The sequence below is a fragment of the Chiloscyllium plagiosum genome, chromosome 31, assembly GCF_004010195.1.
Source record: "Chiloscyllium plagiosum isolate BGI_BamShark_2017 chromosome 31, ASM401019v2, whole genome shotgun sequence".
Lineage (NCBI taxonomy): Eukaryota > Metazoa > Chordata > Chondrichthyes > Orectolobiformes > Hemiscylliidae > Chiloscyllium > Chiloscyllium plagiosum.
In genome coordinates, this window is record NC_057740.1 from 42,729,598 (window position 1) to 42,756,469 (window position 26,872).

Here is a 26,872-nt window from a genome sequence, read left to right on the forward strand (position 1 = left end):
GCAAAGCTTCTTAATTTACCCCATGTCCTTTCCTCTTTGCTGACTGTAACTTGGTCTTTGTAACAACTGCAGGTTATAGACACAAGTCCAGTATCAATTCGACAAGATCAAAGTGTTTCCTAGCTTCAGCCGATACTCTGGATTAAAACAGCAGCTTGGCTCATGAATATCGTTCTGGGAGTTACAGCTCCACTCAGGACTGGAGTCCAGAATTGAAAGGGGTATTTTAGTGCAGCACAGGGTGTGCTTCAAGGATACATGTGTCATTTTTCGGATGATGCTTGAACCTGAACTTGCCTGTTCCTGAAGTTGAGGATTCCTCGAGCTCGATTTGAAAGTGTCCTGGTATCAATATCCCTCCAGCACCGATTGTTATTTCTGTGCCACACTTCATGAATCAACAAACAAATTCAGATTCACTGAACGGGCATCCCACTTCAGGTTTGTGGCACTTTTAATTTTGAATTGGGATTTCCTGATCTCCTCAGGTACTAAAATGTCTACTTTTAGTAAATAATTTATAAACTGTAAATATTAAACTAGTCTGGGGTTGGGGGGATGGCAGGGGAGGGGTGTTGGATCCAAAGCAGTAGTGAGACAAAAGAAAAGGTTTAGGACATTAATGAGAGCAAATTAAAGAGTAAAGGTGGTGTTTGTAATCCCAGTACTAGACGGGGCAAGGTCACGGCTCACCCTAAACCTATGCCCTCTAGTTCTGGACTCCCCGACCCCCGAAAAAAGATTTTGTCTATTTATCCCATCCATGCCCCTCATGATTTTGTAAACCTCTATAAGGTCACCTCTCAGCCTCCAACGCTCCAGGAAAAACAGCCCTCAGCCTATTCAGCCTCTCCCGATAGCTCAAAACCTCCAACCCTGGCAACATTCTTGTAAATGGATGCAGTTTTGCTCGCTGAGCAGAAAGGTTCATTTTCAGATGTTTTGTCACCATACTAGGTAACATTTTCAGTGAGCCTCCAGCTGAAGCTTTGTCTGGAGGCTCACTGACAATGCTACCTAATATGGTGACAAAACGTCTGAAAATCAACCTTCCAGCTCAGTGAGCAAACCTCCATCCAGAACCTCAACCTGAGCTACAAATCTTCTCAAAACTCACTAATACTTGTAAATCTTATCTGAACCCTTTCAAGTTTCACAATATCCTTTCGACAGGAAGGAGATCAGAATTGCACGTGATATTCCAACAATGGCCTAACCAATGTCCTGTACAGCCACAGTATGACCTCCCAACTCCTGTACTCAATACTCTGACCAATAAAGGAAAGCATACCAAACGCCTTCTTCACTATCCTATCTACCTGCGACTCCACTTTCAAGGAGCTATGAACCTACACTCCAAGGTCTTTTTGTTCAGCAACACTCCCCAGGACCTTACCATCAAGTATATAAGTCCTGCTAAGATATGCTTTCCCAAAATGCAGCACCACACATTTATCTAAATTAAACTCCATCTGCCACTTCTCAGGTCATTGGCCCATCTGATCAAAATCCCGTTGTAATCTGAGGTAACCTTTGCTGTCCACTACATCTCCAATTTTGGTGTCATCTGCAAACTTACTAATTTCTTATACTCGCATCTAAATCATTGATAGAAACGATGAAAAGAAGTGGCTTGAAGGTAGAAGACAGAGAGTGGTGATGTAGGTTTGTTTTTCAAACTGGAGGTCTCTGACCAGAGGTATGCCACAGGGATCGATGCTGGGTCCACTGTTGTTCATCATTTATATAAATGATTTGGATGAGATTTAGGAGGCATTGTAAGTAAGTTTGCTGACGGCACCAAGACTAGTGATATAGTGGACAGTGAAGGAGGTTATCTGGAAATACAGAGAGATCTTGATCAACTGAGCCAGTAGTCTGAGGAATGGGAGATGGAGTTTAATTTAGATAAATGGAAGGTATTTAGATAAATGGAAGGTCAAAAAAAGAGCAGGACCTACACAGTCAATGGTAGTATCCTGGGGGGTGTATAGAACAAAGAGATACAGGGGTACAGGTTCATAGCTTCTTGAAAGTGAAGTCTCAGGTAGACAGGGTGGTGAAGAAGGCTTTCAGCTTGCATGCTTTCATCGGTCAGAGCACTGAGTATAGAATTTGGGATGTCTTGTTGCAGCTGTACAAGATGTTGTTGAGGCCACATTTGCAGTACTATGTGCAGTATTGTTAAACTAGAAAGCATGCAGAAAAGATTTACTAGCATGCTATCTGGACTGGAAGGTTTGAGTTATAAGGAGAGGCTGGATAGACTGGGACTTTTCTTCCTGGAGCATAGGAGACTGAGGGGTGACCTAAAAGAAGTCCATAAAATCATGAGAGGCAGAGATAAGGTAGATAGGCAATAGCATTCTAAAACTAAAGGGCATAGGTTTAAGGTGAGAGGGGAGAGATATGAGCAACTTTTTCCACACAAAGAGTAGTGAGTGTCTGAAACAGGCTGCCAGAGGTTGTGGTGGAGGTGAATACAATGTTGTCATTTAAGAAATATTTGGACTAGTAAACAGATGGGATATGTATGGAGGAATATGGACCAAATGGAACTAGATTAAATTGTGAAAACTGGGCTGCATGAACAAATTGAGTGAAGAGCTTGTTTCCATGCTGTAAACCTCTATGACACTTTGAATGCAAACAAAGCATTCTCAAGCTGTGAAATATACAATCTTCAGTAAATAGAGAAGGTTATGAGGAGTGCTAAGAAATTTTATGAATATCTCCTAACCATCTAGCCTTGGGGTTTTACAGTGCGAAGTGCTGACTGGCTCGCTCAATGTGGCTGCAATACCAACCACCTCCTGCAGATAGTGCCACTGAACATTTAACATTATCGTTACAGCACCGCCACCTCCTGGCGAATCAGTAAATCGCAGCAGCGTCGATGACAGACACCAAGTGTTAACTATAGGCCTATATCACAGTGGTGCTGGAAAAGCACAGCAGGTCAGGCAGCATCCGAGGAGCAGGAAAATCGATGTTTCGGGCAAAAGCCCTTCATCAGGAATAGAGGCAGAGCTGAGGTGAGGTGGGGGAAGGGGAAATGAGGAAACTGGTGAAATCCATATTGATGCCCCGGGATTGAAGTGTTCCGAGGCAGAAGATGAGGCGTTCTTCCTCCAGGCATCAGGTGGTGAGGGAGCGGCGATGAAGGAGGCCCAGGACCTCCATGTCCTCGGCAGAGTGGGAGGGGGAGTTGAAATGTTGGGCCACAGGGCGGTTTGGTTGATCGGTGCGGGTGTCCCGGAGATGTTCCCTAAAGTGCTCTGCTAGGAGGCGTCCAGTCTCCCCAATGTAGAGGAGACCGCATCAGGAGCAACAGATACAATAAATGATATTGGTATATGTGCAGATAAATCTTTGATGGATGTGGAAGGCTCCTTTAGGGCCTTGGATAGAGGTGAGGGAGGAGGTGTGGGCGCAGATTTTGCAATTTCTGCGGTGGCAGGAGAGGGTGCCAGGATGGGAGGGTGGGTTGTTGGGGGTGTGGACCTGACCAGGTAGTCACGGAGGGAATGGTCTGTGGAAAGCGGAAGTGGGTGGGGAGGGAAATATATCCCTAGTGGTGGGGTCCGTTTGGAGGTGGCGGAAATGTGGTTTATGCGAAGGGTGGAAGGTGAACACCAGGAGGTTCTGTCCTTGTTACAGTTGGAGGGGTGGGGTTTGAGGGCGGAGGAGCGGGATGTGGCCGAGATGTGTTGGAGGGCATCTTTAACCACGTGGGAAGGGAAATTGCGGTCTCTGGTGTGAAGTTGATGAATTGCTCAACCTCCTCGCTGGAGCACGAGGTGGTGCCAATGCAGTCATCAATGTCATGGAGGAAGAGGTGGGGAGTGGTGCCGGTGTAACTATGGAAGATGGACTGTTCTACGTAGCCAACAAAGAGACAGGCACTATGGAAGATGGACTGCTCTACGTAGCCAACAAAGAGACAGGCATAGCTGGAACCCATACAGGTGCCGATGGCTACCCCTTTGGTCCGGAGGAAGTAGGCGGATTCGAAGGAGAAATTGTTAAGGGTGAGGACCAGTTCAGCCAAATGAATAAGAGAGTGTCGGTGGAAGGGTACTGTTGGGGACGCTACCCCTTTGGTCTGGAGGAAGTGGGAGGATTCAAAGGAGAAATTGTTAAGGGTGAGGACCAGTTCAGCCAAACGAATGAGAGTGTCAGTGGAAGGTTACTGTTGGGGACGTGGGGAGAGGAGGAAACGGAGGGCTTGGACACCCTGGTCATGGCGGATGGAGGTGTAGAGGGATTGGATATCCATGGTGAAGATGAGGCGTTGGGGGCCGGGGAAACGGAAGTCTTGGAAGAGGTGAAGGGCATGGGTGATGTTTCGAACGTATGTGGTGAGTTCCTGGACTGGGGGGATAGGACAGTGTCGAGGTAGGTAGAAATGAGTTCAGTGGGGCAGAAGCTGGGTCAGCCAGGGTGGTCAGGCTTGTGGATCTTGGGAAGGAGGTAGAACCGGGCAGTGCAGGGTTCCCGGACTATGAGGTTGGAAGTTGTGGGTGGGAGATGTCCTGAGGTGATGAGGTTCTGTATGGTCTGTGAGATGATGGTTTGGTGATGGGGGGTGGGGTCATGGTCGAGGGGGTGGTAGGAGGAGGTGTCTTCAAGTTAGCATCTGGCTTCAGCGGTGTAGAGATCAGTGTGCCAGACTACCACTACACCCTATTTATCTGCTGGTTTGATGGTGAGGTCGGGATTGGAGCAGAGGGAATGGAGGGCTGTGTTGTGAGGGTGAGAGGTTGGAGTGGGGGAGGGGGGTAGACAGGTTGAGGCGGTTAATGTCCCGACGGCAGTTGGAAATGAAGAGATCGAGGGCGGGTAATAGGCCAGCGCGGGGTGTCCAGATGGAGTGTGCTGAAGGCGGGCGAAGGAGTCCTCGAAAGGTGGGTGGGAGTCCTGATTGTAAAAGTAAGCTCGGAGGCGGAAGACGTGTTCAACGTCACAGCGTGTATTAAATTCATTGATGCGTGGGCGGAGGGGGATGCAAGTGAGTCCTTTGCTGAGGACTGATCGTTCATCCTCAGTGAGGGGAGGTCTGGAGGGATGGTGAAAACTCGGCAGGGCTGGGAACTGGGACCCGGTGTGGGTGTGGAACTGGGGAGGAGCCTGTAACTGGAGTGGGCGTGGTGTTAGGGGGAGTGGGGGTGGAGTAATGAGCAGGGGTGATGTTCCCCTCAGGGTTCTGGGGGTCAGGAATAGTGACAGTGGGATCTGTGAGGGGGCGTGTTACTATGTCCAACAGTCCCATTTCCCTGGAGCTTGCAGTTTTTGAATTTACTGGAGGATAGCTGTGTGCCAACGCCTGGCTCTTCCATTAATCAGAAAAACGAATCACTATTGTTACAGCGAGGATATAAGTGAGGATGAAAGCCAGGATGGGGCCTGTACCAGCTCCAGCTCTGCCCGGAGAGTGTCAGAGGAGATCTAATTACAAATGAGTCTCCCGCACAGCCACTTTCCAAGCTGTAGATACCAGAAGAGAGCAAGGGAGGAGTCAGGCTGCATTGCCACTTGCTAACCAAGGTATTGCTGCCACTGAAATCTGTAAACACAGCATTGTTTCCAACTCAGTTTTTGTAAAGGTATTGCATCTGTAACTGTTCATTATAACATGAGTACAATAAAGTTCAGATTAGAGTGGTGCTTGAAAAGCACAGCAGGTCAGGCAGCATCTGAGGAGCAGGAAAACCGAAGTTTCGGGCAAAAGCCCTTCATCAGGAATTTCCGATGAAGGGCTTTTGCCCAAAACGTCGATTTTCCTGCTTCTCGGATGCTGCCTGATCCGCTGTGCTTTTCCAGCACCACTCTAATGTAAACTCTGATTTCCAGCATCTGCAGTCCTCACTTTTGCCTACAATAAAGTTCAGTGCAGAGAATGTAAAGTGATTGATTGTGGTGCAAAGAGTAAGGAGAAGCAGTGTAAAGCTTACAAAGTGAGTGCAGGAGCAGAGGGATCTAAATTAATGAAAGTGGCAGGATTGATTGACAAACCGGTTAATGTTTCAAACAGGATCTTGGGCTTTATAAATGGCAGCGAAAGTGGAATCTGTACAAACTGCCCTCAGTTGCAGCGTTGTGACTAGTTCTAGGTGGAGAGAAGATTTCCAAGAATGGTTGCTGTGATAAAATTACATGGCTCGATTGGAGAGTCCAGGCAGCTCCTGTCAGAGAAGTTTGAGAAAAGACTTGAAGGAGGTTTCTCTGATTACAAAGGGCTGACCAAGAGAACTGTTCTCACTGGCAAAATGAGCATTAGCATTTGCAGGACTACAGAGAAAAGGCAAACAGTGGGCTGAATGGTCTGCTGGAGTATTGTAACTGATGAGTGACTTGATATGACCAGTGTTAGTTTACCATGATCCACAATTACAAAATATACTCAACAGTCCTCTCAGAGAGACTCGTTCATGTGGTCTGTGACCCACTGCAGTGCGATTCCTGAAGGAGTGCTGTACTGTTGCATGTACTATCTTTTGGACAAGATGATAATTTGAGGACTGACGTTTTGCCCTCTCAGGAAGATGTAAAAGAGCCAACTCCCAGTAGGATCTGGTCAGGGGAGATGGTCAGAAGGGAGTTCCTGTACAACCTCCACAAACATTACTAAAAAAAAGACACCGATGGCCCGGTTGTAATCACATTGCTGCCCTGAGATCTTTCTGTGTGCAGAATGGTTGCTCCATTTCAACAGTGATCACACTATGAAATGTTCTTGATTAATGGTAATGAGCTGCGTGATCTCCTGTACTGGAAGGGTAGAAAGTTCCTCTGATTAAAATTTAGGAAGGCTGAAGCCATTGTGATCAGTGCCTATCAGAAACTCTGTTCCCTTACCATTGTGTTCATTCCCTGACCCTGACAACTGCCTGGCTCTGTTTAAAACTTTGGTGGGGGGGGGGTATTTGCTCCGAGAATGAACTTCTGGTTATAGATCCCCACCATCACTAACACCTCCAAAATCTTGTCTATCTCAGCTCATCAACTGCTGACACTTTCATCCTTGCCTTTTTACATCCAGACTTGACCATTCCAACTCAGTCTCCCTAAACCCAAGGTCATTCAAAACTTCTGTATCTCAGCTCATGCCAAATATTGTTCACTGATCACCCCTCTTTGCTCACAGATCAACAATGGCTGATTAAGTAATTCCTGTATAATAAATCTCTCATCCTTCTTTTCAAATCTCTCCACGGCTTTACTTCTTGCTAGCTCTGTAACATTGTTGTCGAGAAGCACAGCAGGTCAGGCAGCATCCGAGGAGCAGGAGAGTCGACATTTCAGGTATAAGCCCTTCATCAGGAATGACATCCTCCAACACCACAACCCTGCATGATCTCTACACTCATTTAATTCAAGACTATTTAGCAAACAAATGTAATTGTTCCACCATTGGTCACTGTGTCTTCAGGTGCCTGAGCCCTAAACTCCAGAATTCCTGCTCCAGATCTCCTCCTTTAAGAGGTTCATAGAACATTACAGTGCAGTACAGGCCCTTCGGCCCTCGATGCTGCGCCGACCTGTGGAACCAATCTGAAGCCCATCTGTCCTACACCATTCCATTTTCATCCATATGTCTATCGAATGACCATTTAAATGCCTTTAAAGTTGGCGAGTCTACTACTGTTGCAGGCAGGTCATTCCACGCCCTTATTACTCTGAGTAAAGAAACTACCTCTGACATCTGTCCTAAATCTATCACCCCTCAATTTAAAGGTATGTCCCCTCTTGTTAGTCATCACCATCCGAGGAAAAAGGCTCTCACTGTCCACCCAATCTAACCCTCTGATTATCTTATATGTCTCAACTGTGTCACCTCTCAACCTTCTCTCTAATGAAAATAGCCTCAGGTTCCTCAGCCTTTCCTTATAAGACCTTCCCTCCATACCAGGCAATATTCTCGTAAATCTCCTTTGAACCTTTTCCAAAGCTTCCACATCCTTCCTATAATGTGGTGACCAGAACTGCACACAATACTCTGAGTGTGGCCGCACTAGAGTTTTTTTTTTTTACAGCTGCTGCATGACCTCATGGCTCTGAAACTCAATCACTCTACCATAAAAAGCTAACACACTGTATGCCTTCTTAACAACCCTATCAACCCGGGTGGCAATTTTCAGGGATCTATGCACATGGACACTGAGATCCCTCTGCTCATCCACACTACTAAGAATCTTACCATTAGTCCAGTACTCTATATTCCTGTTGCTCCTTCCAAAGTGAATCACCTCACACTTTCCCACATTAAACTCCATTTGCCACCTCTCAGGTCAGCTGTGTAGCTTATCCACGTCCCTCTGTAACCTGCAACATCCTTCAGCACTATCCACAACTCCACTGACCTTAGTGTCATCCGCAAATTTACTAACTCATCCTTCTACACCCTCATCCAGGTCATTTATAAAAATGACAAACAGCAGTGGCTCCAAAACAGACCCTTGTAATACAACACTAGTAACTGAATTCCAGGCTGAACAGTTCCCATCAGCCATCACCCTCGATCTTCTTTCAGCTAGCCAATTTCTGATTCAAATTGCCAAATCACCCTCAATCCCATGCCTCCGGACTTTGTATGATACCCTAATGTGGGGCACCTCATCAAACATGTTACTGAAATCCATATACACCGCATCAAGAGGTTCCTCCCTTGTGTAACAAGCTTTTGGTCACCTGCCTAATATTTCCTCAAAGTTTTGTTTCTAATTTTGTTTTATAATTCTAAATAGCATCAAAATACAACTTGTCGGGCTGAGGCTGGGAAAGGCAAATATTTCTCATTTGGTAGGTCGGTCTATTATACAATAACACCACTCTCTGGCGTCCAACAGTACTGCAGTTACAGCTCAGCTCATCCAATGACTTATCAGTAACCATAAACAATCTAGATATAGGGACTAAGAAATTTACCTGTTCTAGGAAATTAGACTCGTGTGTGTACCTGTGCAGCTCTCTGCTGTGGCAGAAGGAAGTCATTTAAGGATGAAGTGTCTCCAATAAGCTGCTTTTTTTCAACGTGTGTTCAATGTAATTAAAACACAAAACATCTGTGTAAAATCAACATCTTCATGGTAAGATTCTAAGGTAAATGTTTCCAAAGAAATAAAAAAAGCACAAAACAAGGGGAGAAAATAAAGAGCATGAAAAACACCCAAACAGACAAAAAGATGGGGGTGGGAGGAATTTAGAAACAGCAAGGAAAGAATAAAGAAAAATAGGAACACTTGAGGCCTCTCCTGAGTTCTGGTTGCTGAGCTCCACCAGGTACCTCTGGCAGCTCCTCGATTCATTGCTAGAATGCTTTCTTCTGGGCATGAAGTTGCCCAATCTCTGATTCCAAGCCTCTCAGCTGCCCATCCCTCTCCCCAACTCTCATTCAAAGCTCTGTCCTGTTTGTGTACTGAGGGCCCACTTCAGAGACCCTGGACGTAATCCTGGCTAACGTTCCCAGTGCTCTGAGTGCTGCACCATCACAGGGGGACCTTCTGTTCAAGTCATGTTGACCTGAAACCCTATTGCACAGACTCTCAAATTATAAACATAGATGGAAGAGATGCAGAGAATAAACTCGATGGCCAGATCAACATTCTATTCTTACATAACACCAAACAGTTGATCATTCTTCTACCTGCTATATGAATGATATGTATGAATGTGGGCACCGTATGTATAATGTATTTGTCGGTGTGCTTGTGTGTGGGGGACATGATTTTGTCATACAAAAAATGGCAGTACACATACAGGAAGGGCATGCAATTATCAGAGTGTTTGGGTGAGAGAAGCTTTTAGCACGCTTGCTTTATTTTTTTTCAGTATATCCAGATTATAAATTTGCATCTGTAAGAAACGGTCACTTTCTTAAACTCATTCACTATCCAAAAGTTGACAATATTCTGGTGACATCTTCAATACAGCTGTGCAGAGTAGGTTAACTCAGCAGTGAATAACACCACCACAGCGAGAACAGTGACTGAATTAAGTGAAGCAACGTGAAATAATTCAGCAAAATCTCACAAGGTTTGACTACTGATATAAATAACACGACAAACACGACAGCTAAGTCAAGAGAACGGCACAGAAACACAGGAATTTGAACAAGCACTTTTGCTACAATACTTTTTACAATTCGGGTTTCATTAGGGTTGTGTGTCTCCCTACCAGGTTCTCGATGCATATTCAGTCTAGTGCTGTCATCTCATCCACACACATCTTATCAAGACCCACACAGTTGGTTAAATGAGAATCCCTCCATATCCTGACTGTGTACCCTCAGTAGGATTGTCCTCGCATGCCTGTACCATTGCCCAAAGGGATCTGGGCACACCTTATAGTGATGGGGCCAGTGCAATTTGAAGGTCAATACAATCTTGGGGAATTGTTGGCATTGGGAAGGGCACGACTGCAATCTGTGGTGATGCTGCAAATGTGTATTCGAGCAATGTGTTAATAGTTTCCCTATGAATCTCACCCAGCAATGTCAATACTAACATTCAATCATCTCTTGTCAAAACTCTCATTCAACACAGCTTCTCCCAGCTGTTGGAACAAATGAATAGTTCTCTGTCCTTGTGCTCCATATTGTATTTTTCAGCCAGTGATGTTCTGAGACTTTTCCCCAGAAACAAAAATAAGTGATGTCAACTGTCCCTAGATTAATACTTGGTTTGGTTATGGCTGACTGTATTTAATGAAATGTCATGGTGCAAGGAGAGTTTCTACTTGCAGTCTGGAAGAATGTGGTTTAGGCAGACACAAATCTTCCACTTGCAAATCACTGAAGAGGCAACTATGACAGATACTTACCTATTACCAAGGCCTGTGCAGCAACATTCAAGGTATCACCCATGAAGCTGGGTTGTATAAAAGAAAGAGAGAGAGAGAGACAGAGAGGGGAGGGAGAGAGAGAGAGAGAGAGAGAGCGAGCGAGTGGGTGAACGAGAGGGGGGAGGGAGGGAGAGAGAGAGGAGAGAAAGCGTGAGCTTGGGGAGTCGAGGGGGTGGCAAAAAGAGAGAGCAAGCACTGCGGAAAGGTTCATCAATTTTCTATAGAAAACAATGACACCTAAAATGGAGAATACGTTAAGACACATTGTAAAAAAAATGAGAATGAAACAAGTGTATTACTGATTTCCTATAAGTGTTCATCCTCCAACAGGAAAGGGATCAAATGTATACACCTGGGTTGGCCAACCACATACACAAACATTTGGATCCAGCTAAACGATTGGATATTCTAAATTATCCAGATGTCTGGATTTTGTTGTTATGTGCGGTCAGGTTACCATGTACAGTAAGTTACCAAGTATAGCGAGTTACTAGATTACTAGTTTACTAGGTATAATGCGCTCCACCATTCATTCCTCCTCTGGATAGCTTCCATTTTAAATATTCTGCATTTTCAGGTCATTTCACTTCTTATGGCCTCAAACCCTCTACGCTTGTACCACAAAGACCATTCTCCACTTTCAGCAACTCCCAGCATCACATGCCCAAGATTAACCTGAAAGATAAAATAGATGGCATTATTTCCTGGGAGTTCGAGAAATCCACACCCTTCTCACTGTTTCAGTTAGTTTCCTTCCTCTCCTGAAAGTGCTGACCCTCACTGAAGCTTAGATATAAACTTGCTTTCCCAGTATTTTGTCGCCAGTGGCCATTCATCAACCACACAGTGTGGTAATGAGTCTTCAGCTATTAAGATGTCACCTCAGAGTTGCACTGAGCAAATTTTCTATAGAAAATAACTTATCTTTCATCTCCTCTTCTGAAGGGGCTGACTCTCTTTGGGGTACAGGGCCCCCCCTTCCCCTCCTAAAGGGGCTGCCCCTCACAGAGTCCCCCTCCACTCCTGAAGGGGCTGACCCTCACTGGGTCCCCCTCCACTCCTGAAGGGGCTGACCCTCACTGGGGTACAGGGACCCCTTCTCCCTTGAAGGGGCTGACCCTCACTAGGGTATGGGATCCCCCTTCTGCTCCTGAAGGGATGGCCCCTCACTGGGGACAGGGTCCTCTTCCCTGTCCTGAAGAGGCTGCCCTTCCCTGGGGTACGGTGTCCCCTTCCCCCTCCTGTAGGGTCTCCCCCCTACTGGGGTACTGGGACCACTCCTCTTCTGAAGGGGTTGCCCCTGACTGGGGTATGGGGACTCCTCATCGCCTGAAGGAATTCCCCCTGACTGGGGTATGGGGACCCCTCATCGCCTGAAGGGGTTGCCCCTGACTGGGGTATGGAGACCCCTCCTCTTCTGAAGGGGCTGCCCCTGATTTGGGTAAGGGTCCATGTGGGAAGAGCCACCTGTCGCTGGTGTCTCACTCAGCTGGATGGCTGAGGACACCACAGTGAAGCTCCATTGGTGTACACCTGATAGTTAAACATAAATGGAGTTTTATACAGGGAAGTGCTGGATGGTGGTTAGGAATGGAAACTGTTTTAGTTTGCACCTTCCTCAGCCCATTGAACAGCTATAATATTCAGATGATGTCTTCACTCTACTACATCATTAACATAGCCAATATAATATGATTTCTAATCAATCCAACAGTAAATTTAAGAGAAACTTTACTCAGAAAATGTCAGAACGTGGAACTCACTACTTTCGGCAAACAATATAGGAAATTAATTTAGGGGAAAGGCGGATATATACGGGACAGAGAGATATTAATAGATTATGCTTTTGCATTATACGCCAAACAAGAACTGTATTTAAACGGAATTCAAGTCCATATGTTCGTGGGAGAGCTTTATTCCCATTAGTCATGCTCCATTAAACTCTCACCACACTGATCACTAGCTCCCCATATTTATACAACCAATTCAAACCCAATTAACTCTTAATTAATATATTTACACCTGTTTCCACATTCCATTAGACCTTAGGCCATATTTAATGATAACAGTTAAGGCTAGATGTGAAACAGCGAAAGGTGACTTATATTGGACCTTGCCATGGATCAATTGTGCTGAATATTTTTGTTAATTCTTGCCTGGAATAAGTATGATGCTGGCGTTTGTTACCCATCCTTAGTTTCCTTGGAATTGTTTGGCTCATGAGGTCATTTCAGAGGGCAGTTAAAAGTCAACCACATTGTTATGGGTCTGCAGTCGCACGTAGGCTAGACCAAGTGAAGATTTCTGTCCCTGAAGGATGTTAGTGAACTTGAAGGGTTTTACAACAATGGAGAATGATCATACTCTCACCATTAGACTAGCTTTTAATTCCAGAATTAACTGAATGTAAATTTCAACCCCCAGAACATTACCGAGATACCTTGCCTAATGTTTCGGTGCTGTAAATCTGGTGAATGCCTGTAAAACACTTATGGGACTTTCCCAAGATTTTTGATAAGTTTAAGAAATACAATTCATTCTTACACTCTCAGCACCCGACTAACAACGTTTGATTGTTTTCCAGCTTCTATAGAGATCCCAGTAGATCAGCCTTGCAAATCAATGACATGCATACCTAGGATTTAGACAGCAGCTTGGATCTGAATGCCACCATCATCCGTTTACGGAAAATAGCAAATTCATTATCCACCTCATCCTTCTCTGCAGTGCCGCCAACTCCTAGTCCAGACCTGTCTGTCGATGTCACACCTCTACAAAGGAGAGAAGTTTACTTTGTAAAGCTTGCAATATTAGAGAGTTTACTTAATGCATTGATGCTAATACATTATCAAGTGTAAAAAAATGCTGAAGCTAACATAGATTAAGGCTGTGCAAGATATTATATATCTCTTTAAGTTGTTTCCATCTCAACCACCTCAGGAGGCAGATCTGTATCCACTAATACTATACCCGAGTGTTATAGTAACAGACCTGTCCCCAGCAGTACTGTACCTCAGTGTTATACAGTGCAGACCTGTCCCCAAGACTGTACCCAGTGTTATACAGTGACAGACCTGTCCCCACCAGTACAGTACCCTAGTGTTATACAGCGACAGACCTGTCGCCACCAGTACAGTACCCTAGTGTTATACAGCGACAGACCTGTCCCCACCAGTACAGTACCCTAGTGTTATACAGCGACAGACCTGTCCCCACCAGTACTGTACCCTAGTGTTATACAGCGACAGACCTGTCCCCACCAGTACTGTACCTCAGTGTTATACAGTGACTGACCTGTCCCACAAATACAGTGTATGTTTTACAAATATGCAAAGTGCTCCAGTGTACGTGGCCTGCCTACCATTATGCTTTACTGAAGTGAACAATATTGATTTCCCATTTCACTGAATGAAGTACAAATACTCTGATCTCATCAAAAAGAATGATATTTTCATTCTTAGGTTTAGCAGAGAGACAAAACTACATCCAATGTGTCCTGGCAAACTGTTACAAAGCTAGTCCCTTTTTTTTCCTAAAAGCTGTTCCTTGGCTCAAGGAGACTTGGTCTTTGATTTTTTTCAGAGGGGCAATAAACCGGGCCAGGCTCCGATCAGTCTGGTTTGGTACAGAGATGAAAAAGATTTTGAGAGGCCTTTTGTTTATATGTAAACACATGAGACTTCAGGCCAAAGTGGTCATGCTTTAGAAGTGATCTGTATAAAGAGAGGGGAGTGGTCAGCTCTCTAGCTAAGCTAAGCTGAGTTGTTTTTAGTCGAGTCTTGAACTGGGAAGTTCAGCAGGGAGCTGTGTGGAAACTCTCTCTCCTTTCTGCCTTTCAACTTCAACCTGTAAGCATGTGTTCCATTTATACTGGATTTTAAAAGGAGTTTGCTTATTGGGACTGTTGTGTATATTCGGAACAGCATAATTACGTCTAGCTGGATAGGTTGAGTTCTGTAGGGGTTCTTTGTGTTTCATTGTGTGACTTTGTGAATAAATTTTTGTCTGATTCAAAATCTAGTAGTCAACCTAGCTATCTTACTCTGGGTAATTTTCACTGTACACTTACTGAAATAAATTGCAGAAATTTATTTTGCAAAATTTTGAGTGGTCTGGCCTAATCCATAATAAAACATAGGCAGCAATATCCAATACAGCCCAATCCCTCTCTATTCTGTTTCATACCTGTTGACAGGGTCTCTAATTCCTTGCTTTTCTGAGCCGAGTCCCTCACCATCCTTCCAGCCCATTCTCTGTAGCATCTTGTACCCAACGTTGTCCACTGCCAGCTTGTTTTTAGTGTAATTTAGATCCTCACTTTTCTGAAAAAATAAATGTATTTGTTTAGAATAATGCTTTTGTATCCTGAATAGTCAATCGATTTGACCCAGTGTCAGCAACCTTCAAAGGCCCAGTAGGGTAAATAAACCAACCAGTGCAGAGTGGAGTCAGACAGGAGGCTCCTGGTTTGTTCTCTGGACTTGCTGATCTTTGTATAGGTGGACAATTTCTCATAGCTTTCCAGGTCTGGCTGGAAATCAGATAATCTATCTTCTTCTGATCAACATTTGGTGACTCTATTGATGTGTCCACTGGGAGTTGATTTAGTTTACAAATAGATACTGGCCAGGAGACTGAAGGTACACCCTGTATAAGCACTGGAAGTGTCAGTTTGGATTCTGTGCTCTAATCTCTCGAGTGAAATTGGAACCCACAACTTCTAACTCAAAGGTGAGACCCCGCAAATAGCAATGAGATCAACAAACAAATGGTGATTCTGAAAGATAGGATTTATATGCATTGGAGAGGCATGGAATGATTAGGGATAGTTAGCATGGTTTTATGAGAGGGAAACTATCTCACAAACTTGATTGAAATTTTTTGAGAAAGTAACCAAGAAGATTGATAAGGGCAGAGTGGGAGACATTGTTTACTTGGACTTTAGGAACGCCGTTAACAAGATTCCACATGGTAGAAATTAGCAAAGTTAGATCACATGGGATTCAGTCAGGCTTGCCAATTGGATACAAAATTGGCTTAATGGCAGGAGACAAAATGGTGGTGGGAGGTTGTTTTTCGGATTGGTGGCCTGTGACCAGCTGTGTTCCACAGGCATCGGTGCTGGGTCCACTTTTGTTTGTGATTTTTATAAATGATTTAGATAACAATATAGAAGGCATGGTTAGTAAGTCTGTGGATGACACTAAAAGTTTTGGTACAGTGGACAGTGAAAAAGGTTATCTAAGATTACACAGAGATCAATTGGGTCAGTGAACTGAGGAGTGGGGGATTGCGTTTAATTTGAATAAATGCAGGGTATTTCATTTTGGTAAAACAAGCAAGGGCAGGACTTATACAATTAAACGTAGGGCCTCTGGGTAATGTTGTAGAACAGAGAAACTTCGGGGTTGAGGTATATAATTCTTTGAAGTTTGCATCACATATAAATATGGTGGTTAAGAAGGCATTTAGCACATTTGTCTTCACTGCTCAGTTCTCTGAGTGCAGGAGTTGGGAAGTTATATTGAGGTTGTACAGGATATTGGTGAGGCTTCTTCTGGAGCACTGCGTCCACTTCTGGTCACCCAGTAATAAGAAGGATATTATTAGTTGGAGAAGTTTCAGGAGAGATTTACCAGGATGTTGCTGGGAATAGAGGATTTGAACTGTAAGGAAAGGTTGGATAGGCTGTGACATTTTTCAATGGAGCATAGGAAGTTGAGAGGTTTATAAAATAAAGGTATAGATAAGGTGAATGGTAGGTGGCTTTTCCATAGGATGGGGAATTTCAAGACTACAAGGCATATTTTTAAGGTGACAGGAGAAAGACACGAGGGGCATTTTTCTTTGCACAGAAAGTGGCTTGTTGCGTGGAATAAACTTCCAGAGGAAGTGGTGGATGGAGGTACAGTTATGATGTTTAAACGACATTTGGACAAGTTCATGAATAAGAAATCTTTGGAGGGATAAGGGCCAAGCGCAGTCAGATGGGACTAGTTCAGTTTGGGATTATGGTCAGCATAGACTGATTGGACCGAAGGGTCTGTTCCTGCACTATATGACTCTATAAACTGTTACATCTCTGAATGCTGGGGAGAACTCTCCTTCTCTTTTGTAGAAGTAATGCTGTGGGATCTTTTGCATGCATCGGAAGAACTGCAGGGCCTCAATGTAATGTCTCACACAAAGAATAGCACCTCTGCAAGTGCCTACTTGAATTATGAGGCTCAAATTTCTAGAATGAGGCTGGAAACCATGGCATGAAGAGGCAAGAGAATGCTGCCTACCAATCCATGTCTGACATTTGCAGGAGTGTGGGACAAAATAGTGTAATTTCTTTTTCAACTATTTGCTGTATTTGAATAGCAAGCACTTCAACATCTAAGCTAGCATGGATAAAACAATTAATAAATGAATTGATGCCTTAAAAAATAGCAGGATGAATATTTGGTTGGGAACATGACATTAGAATTGATAAATGGTAATAGAGATGACCATACTTGATGGTCTGCAACCTTACCGTCTTTTTTTTCGGTTTGTACGTTGGCTTGTCATAACCAATTCTCTTTAACTCTCGGACTGAAATGACAGCACAAACGCATTAGTGATTGCCGTTTGTTACTATAGCAACAAATAAAAGGAGAATGACAGTCACACAGCCAGAATGACAAGCTTGCTTTCTAGATTATTATGTCTTTTGTATAATTTTTCACTGTTGCTTTAGATAATAGCTGTTTAAAATTAAGAGATGTTAAATCTGGGTTCGCTTCAAAGGGGATAATTTTTCAGAACAGTTCCCTGTTAGGAGGATGGAGATAAACTAACAAACTTTTCCGAAGCAACTTTTCAAACAGATGCCACATTAAGACCACGAATATTTCAGGGCTGAGGTACCCTTTTGTGGCCCATTGTGTGAGATCTGATCCTCAACTCTACTTTCCTGCCTTTTCCCCCTAACCCTTAATTCCCTTTCTGATTAAGGATCTGCCTGTCTCAGTTTTGAACATACTTAATCAACCCAGGCCCGATAGCCCTGTGCAGTAAAGAAATCTCTCATCTTGAGATTATGCCTGCTGGTCCTAAACTCTCCAATAAGGAGAAAGAATCTCACAGCTCCTACCTGGTGAAGCTCCCACAGGAGTTTAAAAGTTCAATAAAATTGCCTCTCATCCTTCTAATGAGTACAGGCTCAATCAATGTTCCTCTAATTTTGTTTTAATTAGCTATGTGGGCCTCCAAGGTCCATACACAGCAGGGAACTCTGGAACCACAAGTCAATGCCACAATAATAATGCATGGAACATTGGAGCCAGGTAGCTTCGGGGAATGTTGGACCCAACTTACTTAACTTTACCTTCACCTCCATGTCAGAGATCAATTTAGTGAACCTTTTCTGGATTGCCTCCAATGCCAATATAGCTTTCCACACATGGGGTGACCAAATTGTTCTGTTCAAGGTGTGATCTAACTAGTGCCATTATAGTTTTAGTCAGATTCCCTATTTTGATATTCCTTTCCTTTTGTTATGAACATTCCACTTGCCTGCTAAACTTGCATTCTAACTTTTTGTGATTTATTCACATGGACCACCAAATCACACAACTTTCTGCAGTCTTTCTCTGTTTAAATAATAGTCTACTGCTCTATTCTTCCTACCAAAGTGTATAACCTCACATTTTCCCATGTTATATTCCAAGTTTTTGCCCATTCACTTAACCTGTTTATATCCTTCAGCAGTCTCTTGGTGTCATCCTCGCTGCTCATCCTTCCAACTATTTAACAAGAACTTTTTATAAGCCTATCTCGGGTTTCAGTATGCACTTCTCAAATATATAGAATTCTAATCGGCCCACACAGTGTAGATTCACGAAGGATATTCCCAATGACTGGGGAGTCAAGAACCAGTAGTTACATCTGACAATAAGGGGTAAACCATTTAGGATTGAGATGAAGAGGGACTTTTTCACCCAGAAACTGAAGAATCTATGGAATTTGCTACCAACGAAAGCAGTCAAGGCCAACACATTGTACAATTTCAAGGAGGAGTTGGAGTTAGACTTTGGGTCAAAAGGAATCAAAGGTCAGGGAGGAAAGCAGGAACAGGATATTAAGATAGATGATCAGTCATGATTGTAATGAATGGCAGAGTAGGCTCAAGGGGCCAAAGTACCTCCTTCTACTTTTGGGGCACAGAGAAACTTTTCCAAATTAGAACATTGCTAAACAGCACAAGTTCTTAAAAAAATCAAGGGGGGGGGGGTGGAGGGAGAGAGAGAGAGAGAGAGAAGATTCTGCTCTTGAATATAGGACAGAATGCAGAGAAGCTTTACTGTTTAAATAACATCATTTGGGTGTTGACAGTGTCATACATTTGTTACCTTTACAATAGAGTCATAGTCATAGAGATGTACAGCATGGAAACAGACCCTTCGGTCCAACCTGTCCATGCCGACCAGATTTCCCAACCCAATCTAGTCCCACCTGCCAGCACCTGGCCCATATCCCTCCAAATATTCTGTGAACAAAGGTTTGCTAATTGATCTTAAGCGAATCTAATCATATCTGTTGCTCTATATGTTCACCAAACTGTGAAATTAAGCTTCTTAAATTGTTGAAACTTCATTCAGTGTGGAACTAATGTCTAGTGGGGCATATAAGGAAATAGATGTTTGAAGGACAAAATGTGGTCCATGTCTCAGGAACGTTGCTTGTTTAACCTCTGGGTGCCACTATTGCACTATCTGATATAGGGCAGTGTGCGTGGAATCCTATAAAGATACTCAACGTGGAGAGCAATCGCTGTTGCTAAACTAAGACTGACCCAAATGGGTCACAAGTATATTGAAATGTCAAACCTATTTGCTACACAGATTTGAGCAACTGTGTCAAGCTCCATTCAGGTACTTTAATTGTATCTAGGCTAGAAGAACACCACTCAACTTGCTTACATAACGCAGGCTGACACTTCAGCATGGTATTGAGGTGGTTTTGAGTCTGGAACATGAGTAAGTGACCTGCCAGGAACTTTCACAGAATTTGTTTTTTAACATTAAAAGCTGCGGATCTGAGGCAGCAAATTGTTGAGAAAAATTAAACTAATTCCAAATCAATTGCAAGTTACAAACCACCATGGATAAACAATTTAAAACAAAATTTGGTGGGTTTGGAGTCACATATAGGCCAGACCAGGTAAGGAAGGCAGTTTCCTCCATTGGAGTGCATTAGTGAATCAGATAGGTTTTTCTGACAATCAGTAATGGTGGGACAAAGTGAGGACTGTAGACGGTGGAGATCAGAGTCGAGAGTGTGGTGCTGGAATAGCACAGCAGGTCAGGCAGCATCCGAGGAGCAGGAGAATTGATGTTTTGAGCATTAGCCCTTCATCAGGAATCATTAATGGCTTCATTATTTAGATTAGATTAGATTAGATTACTTACAGTGTGGAAACAGGCCCTTCGGCCCAACAAGTCCACACCGCCCCGCCGAAGCGCAACCCACCCATACCCCTACATGTACCTCTTACCTAACACTACGGGCAATATAGCATGGCCAATTCACCTGACCTGCACATCTTTGGACTGTGGGAGGAAACCGGAGCACCCGGAGGAAACCCAGGCAGACACGGGGAGAACGTGCAAACTCCACACAGTCGGTCGCCTGAGGCGGGAATTGAACCCGGGTCTCTGGCGCTGTGAGGCAGCAGTGCTAACCACTGTGCCACCGTGCCGCCCATTATTATCATGAGGCTGTTAATTTCAGATGATTTTGGGAGTCAAATTCCAATATCTACCACAGAGGGATCTGAACTTTATCTGGGTCAGATTAAGGATCTGCCTGTCTCAGTTTTGAACATACTTAATCAACCCAGGCCAGAACTTTATCTGGGTCTCTGGATGAATAGTCTTGCAATTATACCACAAGGCAATCACCTCCCCTGATGCAGTAACTACTGCGTTGATCTCTGATCAATGACTCTATGATGTATACTTCTTTGTGAAACAAAAACAACTTGGCTTCACTTTGTCAATGTGTACCTGGCGATGATGCAGCCTTTGGGCGGATTTTTTTCGGAGGCAGCATGCCCACTTTCAAAGTCAGGCCTTTCCGTTTTCTGGGAAGAACTGAACGCCCCAAAGATGCTCCCTCTGGTGCAGGATCCATGGAAGTATCAGATTTCTCTATCATCCCACTGTATTCCTTCACCTTCTCCTTATAGTATTTGTAGTAAGAACTATTTTCATCATACAGAAACCTGCAGACACACAAGAAAAAGGAACCACTGTGATCACTTCATCTCCAAAAAAACAAATCAGCATGTCTGCTCTGAGCAAGAGGATGGTGAAAAACTGCAGACATCATGTACTCTCATGTCTATTGTTGGAGGACAGCAGCCTATCATGTCTATCTTGACCTCAGGCTGTGAATTATCCTTGAAGAGTTTTATCTTAACTGTTGTAATGTAGTCAATTCAGCAGACATTTTGCACATTGCAAGATCTCTCCAACTGCAATGCATTAACTACCAGGTAATCCTATTTTTGTATACTGACCAAGGGGGTGATTACTGGACCAGGGTACCCAACATTCTCTTCTTCTAAGAGTTGGCTATTTCCACAAAGGGTCCTGGTTTAATGTTTCATCTGAAGGATGGCATCTACAACAGGGCAGCATTCTCTCAAGCAATTGCTTACAACCAGATTATTTGATCATTTACCACCTTGATATTTATTGGATCCTGCCATGTCAATAGTGGCTGCTTCACTTCCTACATTACAACAGGGACTTCACTTGAAATATTGTGGGGAGCTGTACTAAAATCATTCACTCTGGTCTAAAAAAAAAATCTATCAATTAGAAATCATTCTTCACAACTTCAGCATTTTCAAAAACAGATAAAAACAGCAAGCAAACCAGCTGTGATGAACTAATTGGCCCATTGTTCTGTTTGCTAGATGATAACAGCATACAAGTTACACTGACCCTCTTGGGTTGGTCAGTTTAAGGTTACCCCTCCCCACTATGGCTAGGGCCAAGCCTTGTCATACACACTTGGGTCTCTGACATATCAGTCTCTGTACTCTTACCAGAAGGTTGGATTATCCCGGTTGTTTTCAATGGCAATCTCTTCAAGGTCTGGGCCACATTCAGCCACAAACTTGGCCAGTTTTTCTGCAGTGGTTTTTGTCTTGGTGTCACTGAGAGAATCACCTACAGAGAAAGCAAGTTTAGTTTCAGAAAGCACTAATCACTCAGTGAGAACAACAGTGACTTGCTGTAAATTTTTAAAATTACACTTCCTCACCTAATTCATCATGGACTCCCTCACACCATTCACATGTAACATGGAGAGCTAACTGACCCCAAGACATAGACTAGTTGTACCCGGAATCATAAATAGTTATGCAGTTCGTAATTTTAATGTAAAATGTGCATGTTGGCAGAGGCAGACTGATCAGCTTTGGTGATGAAATTCTGTTCAGTTTAGCACCCATTGTGTTAAGGCACATACTTGGAAGACTGGCCGTGGAGGTGGTCTGCTTTTTCAGGAACAAACTTTTGGATAAGTGAGACCTTTTGGATATGGTAGACAACTGGGAAAACAAAATCTTATATCCTAGTGTTCTTCAGGATAACATTAGAGAATTGAGATTTGATCCATAACTTATTTTCCAAAACAATGATATTTAAACATGGACATGTATTCAGCATACAGCATATCTGGCAGTGCTTTACAGACATTACTTGCATCAACATCACTTTTCTGGTCAAAATGATGGACTCAAAAGGTGTTATAAATCTGAGCTCAGAACCTTAAGACAATTACAAATCTAAATACTTGTGAACAAGTTGTTGTCTTATTCCCTTTATATGACAATGCACACAATTCTTTTTTTTAAGATTAGATTACTTACAGTGTGGAAACAGGCCCTTCGGCCCAACAAGTCCACACTGACCCTCCGAAGAGCAACCCACCCAGACCCATTCCCTTACATTTACCCCTTACCTAACACTATGGGCAATTTAGCATGGCCAATTCACCTAACCTGCATATCTTTGGACTGTGGGAGGAAACCGGAGCACCCGGAGGAAACCCACGCAGACACTGGGAGAATGTGCAAACTCCACACAGACAGTTGCCCGAGGCGGGAATTGAACCCGGCTCTCTGGCGCTGTGAGGTAGCAGTGCTAACCACTGTGCCACCATGCAGGTATATTAACATATAATTGTTGACTACATCATATAAATTGGAATTGTTTATTCCTAAACAAGAATTTAAGCTTTCTTTCATGAACTCTTTTGCCTCAGACCCAGTAAAACCTCTCTAGTTTGTAATCTGAATAGACAGCTTTACTTTTATCACAGATTAATAATGAGTCTGGTTTCAATTCAGTACCAGTCAATAATCTGCTCCTACAGAAACCTTAATTAAGAATGACATTCAAGTCAGATGTTCTCCATCGCATAACTAGTTGTTTATCCTGGGTTTGCAATCAGCTGATTAAATGGATGAATTAGTAAGCAGAGGCAGTTTAACTAAATTTACTTAAGTGCCTAAATGACTCAAGTTGCAGGTCAGATCTGGTGCAACAGATCAGTGATATTTTAAATTAATTTAAAATTCTTTGAACAGGCAAAACCTAAAGGTCAACATAACTGGCATTATATAACACCTTTCATGTAATCATGCAGCCAAAGACCTTCAGAAGGATCTAACATCAAATGCTGCCACAATATAAATCAACAGTACTGTGACATAACTTTGTGTTGGTTGTGGCTCAATGCTTAGCACTCTTGCCTGATTCAGAAGGTTGTGAACCCAGACTATTCAGATGGACAGACAGGGAGGTAAGGGAGATGGTGTAGCTCTACTATTTAAGGATGACATCAGGGCGGTAGTGAGTGATGATAAGAAGTTCTATGGAGAATAAAGCTGAATCCATTTGGGTGGAAATTAGAAATTCTAAGAAGATAAAGTCAGTGTAGTCTATAGGCCACCAAATATCACATTGGGACAGGCAATAAACAAAAGAAATAACTAATGCCTGTTAAAACTGTATGGCAATTATCACGGGGGATTTTAATCTACATGTTGATTGGTCGAACCAGGTCAGTCAGGATTCAAGGACAGACTTGACTAGGACTTCATTCAATGTATCCGTGATAGTTATCTTGAACAGTATGTAATGCAACCGACGAGAGAGCACGTTATCCTCGATCTGATCCTGTGTAATGCGACAGGAATAATTAAATTTCATAACTTATAATGCAAGGATCCTGTGCTTAAACAAGCGAGGCTACAATAGGATGAGGGAAGAGTTGGCTAAAGTAGACTGGAAGTAAAGACTTTATGGTGGGACAATTGACGAACAGTGGAGGATATTCAAAGCAATTTTTCAAAGTGCTCAGCAAAAGTATATTCCAGTGAAACGGAAGGACTGTAGGAAAAGCAGTAATCTGCCATGGATATCTAAGAAAATAAGGGAGGCTATCAAACTTGAAAGGGAAAGCATACAAAGTGGCCAAGATCAGTTGGAAACTAGAAGATTGGGAAAGCTTTAAAGGTCAACAGAAAGCCATAAGAAGAGCTATAAGAAATAATAGATTATGAGAAAAAAAACTAGCTAAGAATATAAAGACAGATAGCCAAAGTTCCTATAAACATACAAAACAAAAAAGTGGCTAAAGTAAACATTGGTCCTTTAGAGGATGGGAAGGTGGATTTAGTCATGAGATATGAGGAAATGGCCGAGGCACTGAATAGGTATTTTGTGTCGGTCTTCACATTGGAGGACACGAATAACATGTCAGTAATTGACAAAGAGACGAAGGTAGGTGAGGACCAGGAAATAATCATTATCACGAAAGAGGTAATGTTGGGCAAACTAACAGAGTTGAGGGTAGACATGTCTCCTGGCCTTGATGGAATGCATGGCACAATGCGAAAAAAGATGGCGGCGAGATAGCAAATGCACTGATAATTTTCCAAAATTCACTGGACTCTGGGGTAATTCTAGCAGATTGGAAAACAGCAAATGTGACACCAGTGTTTAAAAAGAAAGGTAGACAAAAGATGGGGAATTATAGAGCAGTTAGCTTAACTTCTGTCGTGGGGAAAATGCCCGAGTCAATTATCAGGGAAAAAACAGCAAGACATCTAGATAGAAATTGTCCCATTGGGTAGATGCAGCGTGGGTTTATGAAGGGCAGGTCATGCTTAACAAATCTTTTGGAATTCTATGAAGACATTATGAACACGGTGGACAACGGGGACCCAGTGGATGTGGTGTACCTAGATTTCCAAAAGGGATTCAACAAGATGCCACACAAAAGGCAGCTGCATAAGACAAAGATGCAAAGTGTTACGGGCAATGTATTAGCAATGAATAGAGGATTGGTGAACCAACAGGAAGCAAAGGGCGGGGATAAATGAGTGCTATTCTGATTGGGAATCAGTAACTAGTGGTGTGCCTCAGGGATCAGTGTTGGGACCACAACTATTCACAATTTACATCGAGGATTTGGAGTTGGGGATCGCGTGTGGAGTGTCAAAATTTGCAGATGACACTAAAATGAGTAGTAGAGCAAAGTGTGCAGAGGACCGTGAAACTTTGCAAAGGGACATAGATAGTTTTAAGTGAGTGGGCAAAGGTCTGGCAGATGGAGTACAAATGTTAATAAATATGAAGTCATCCATTTTGGTAGGAACAACAGTAAAAAGGAATATTGAATGGTAAGAAATAGCAGCACACTGCTGTGCAGACTGACCTGAGTGTCTGTGTGCATGAATCACAGAAGGTTGGTCTGCAGGTCCAACAGGTAATTAAGAAGGCAAAATGGAAACTTGTCCTTCATTGCTAAAGGGATTGAGTTTAAGAGCAGAGAGGTTATGTTGCAGCTGTACAGGGTGCTGGTGAGGCCACACCTGGAGTACTGTGTGCAGTTTCTGTCTTACTTGAGAAAGGATGTACTGACACTAGAGGAGGTTCACTAGGTTGAATCCAGAGTTAAGGGGGTAGGCGTATGAGGAGAGACTGATCAGAATAGGATTACATTCATTGGAATTTAGAAGGGGGGAATCTTATAGAAACATATGAAATAATGAAGGGAATAGATAAGATAGAAGGAGAGAGGATGTTTCCAGTGGCGGGTGAAACTAGGTCAAGCAGGCATAGCCTCAAGATTATGGGTAGCAGATTTAGGACTGAACTGAGAAGGAACTTCTTCAACCGGGGGTTGTGAATCTATGGAATTTCCTGCCTAGAGAAGTAGTTGAGGCTTCCTCAGTAAATGTTTTTAAAGCTTAGACAATTTTTTGAACAGTAAAGGAATTAAGGGTTAGGGCGAGAGGCCGGGTAAGAGGAGCTAAGGCCACAAAACAATCAGCCATGATCTTGTTGAATGGCAGACCAGGCTCGGATGGCCGACTACTGCTCCTAGTTATAGAGTCATAGAGATGTACAGCATGGAAACAGACCCTTCGGTCCAACCCATCCATGCCGACCAGATATCCCAACCCAATCTAGTCCCATTTGCCAGCACCCAGCCCATATCCCTCCAAACCCTTCCTATTCATATACCCATCCAAATGCCTCTTAAATGTTGCAATTGTACCAGCCTCCACCACTTCCTCTGGCAGCTCATTCCATACATGTACCACTCTCTGTGTGAAAAGGTGGCCCCGTAGGTCTCTTTTATATCTTTCCCCTCTCACCCTAAACCTATGCCCTCTAGTTCTGGACTCCTCAACCCCAGAGAAAGACTTTGCTTATTTACCCTATCCATGCCCCTCATAATTTTGTAAACCTCTATAAGGTCACCCCCAAACCTCCGACGCTCCAGGGAAAACAGCCCCAGCCTGTTCAGCCTCTCCCTGTAGCTCAGATCCTTCAACACTGGCAACATCCTTGTAAATCTTTTCTGAACCCTTTCAAGTTTCACAACATCTTTCCGATAGGAAGGAGACCAGAATTGCACGCAATATTCCAACAGTGGCCTAACCAATGTCCTGTACAGCCGCAACATGACCTCC

General features: G+C 43.4%; 1 protein-coding gene across 2 annotated transcripts in view; it reads right to left on the reverse strand.

The window, feature by feature from the left end:
* Nucleotides 1-9,785: 9,785 nt before the first annotated feature.
* The window catches only part of LOC122565500 (SURP and G-patch domain-containing protein 2-like), a 38,553-nt gene continuing 21,466 nt past the window's right edge, over nucleotides 9,786-26,872 (reverse strand). For both annotated transcript variants that reach the window (XM_043721537.1, XM_043721536.1), the window contains 6 exons: nucleotides 21,926-22,049; nucleotides 20,877-21,094; nucleotides 17,363-17,421; nucleotides 15,028-15,164; nucleotides 13,478-13,613; nucleotides 9,786-11,517 (listed from right to left, as the gene is read on the reverse strand). In XM_043721537.1, the coding sequence (XP_043577472.1) occupies nucleotides 13,478-13,613; nucleotides 15,028-15,164; nucleotides 17,363-17,421; nucleotides 20,877-21,094; nucleotides 21,926-22,049 (674 nt within the window). In that variant the 3' untranslated portion in view covers nucleotides 9,786-11,517. The remainder of the gene's footprint in view (nucleotides 11,518-13,477; nucleotides 13,614-15,027; nucleotides 15,165-17,362; nucleotides 17,422-20,876; nucleotides 21,095-21,925; nucleotides 22,050-26,872) is intronic.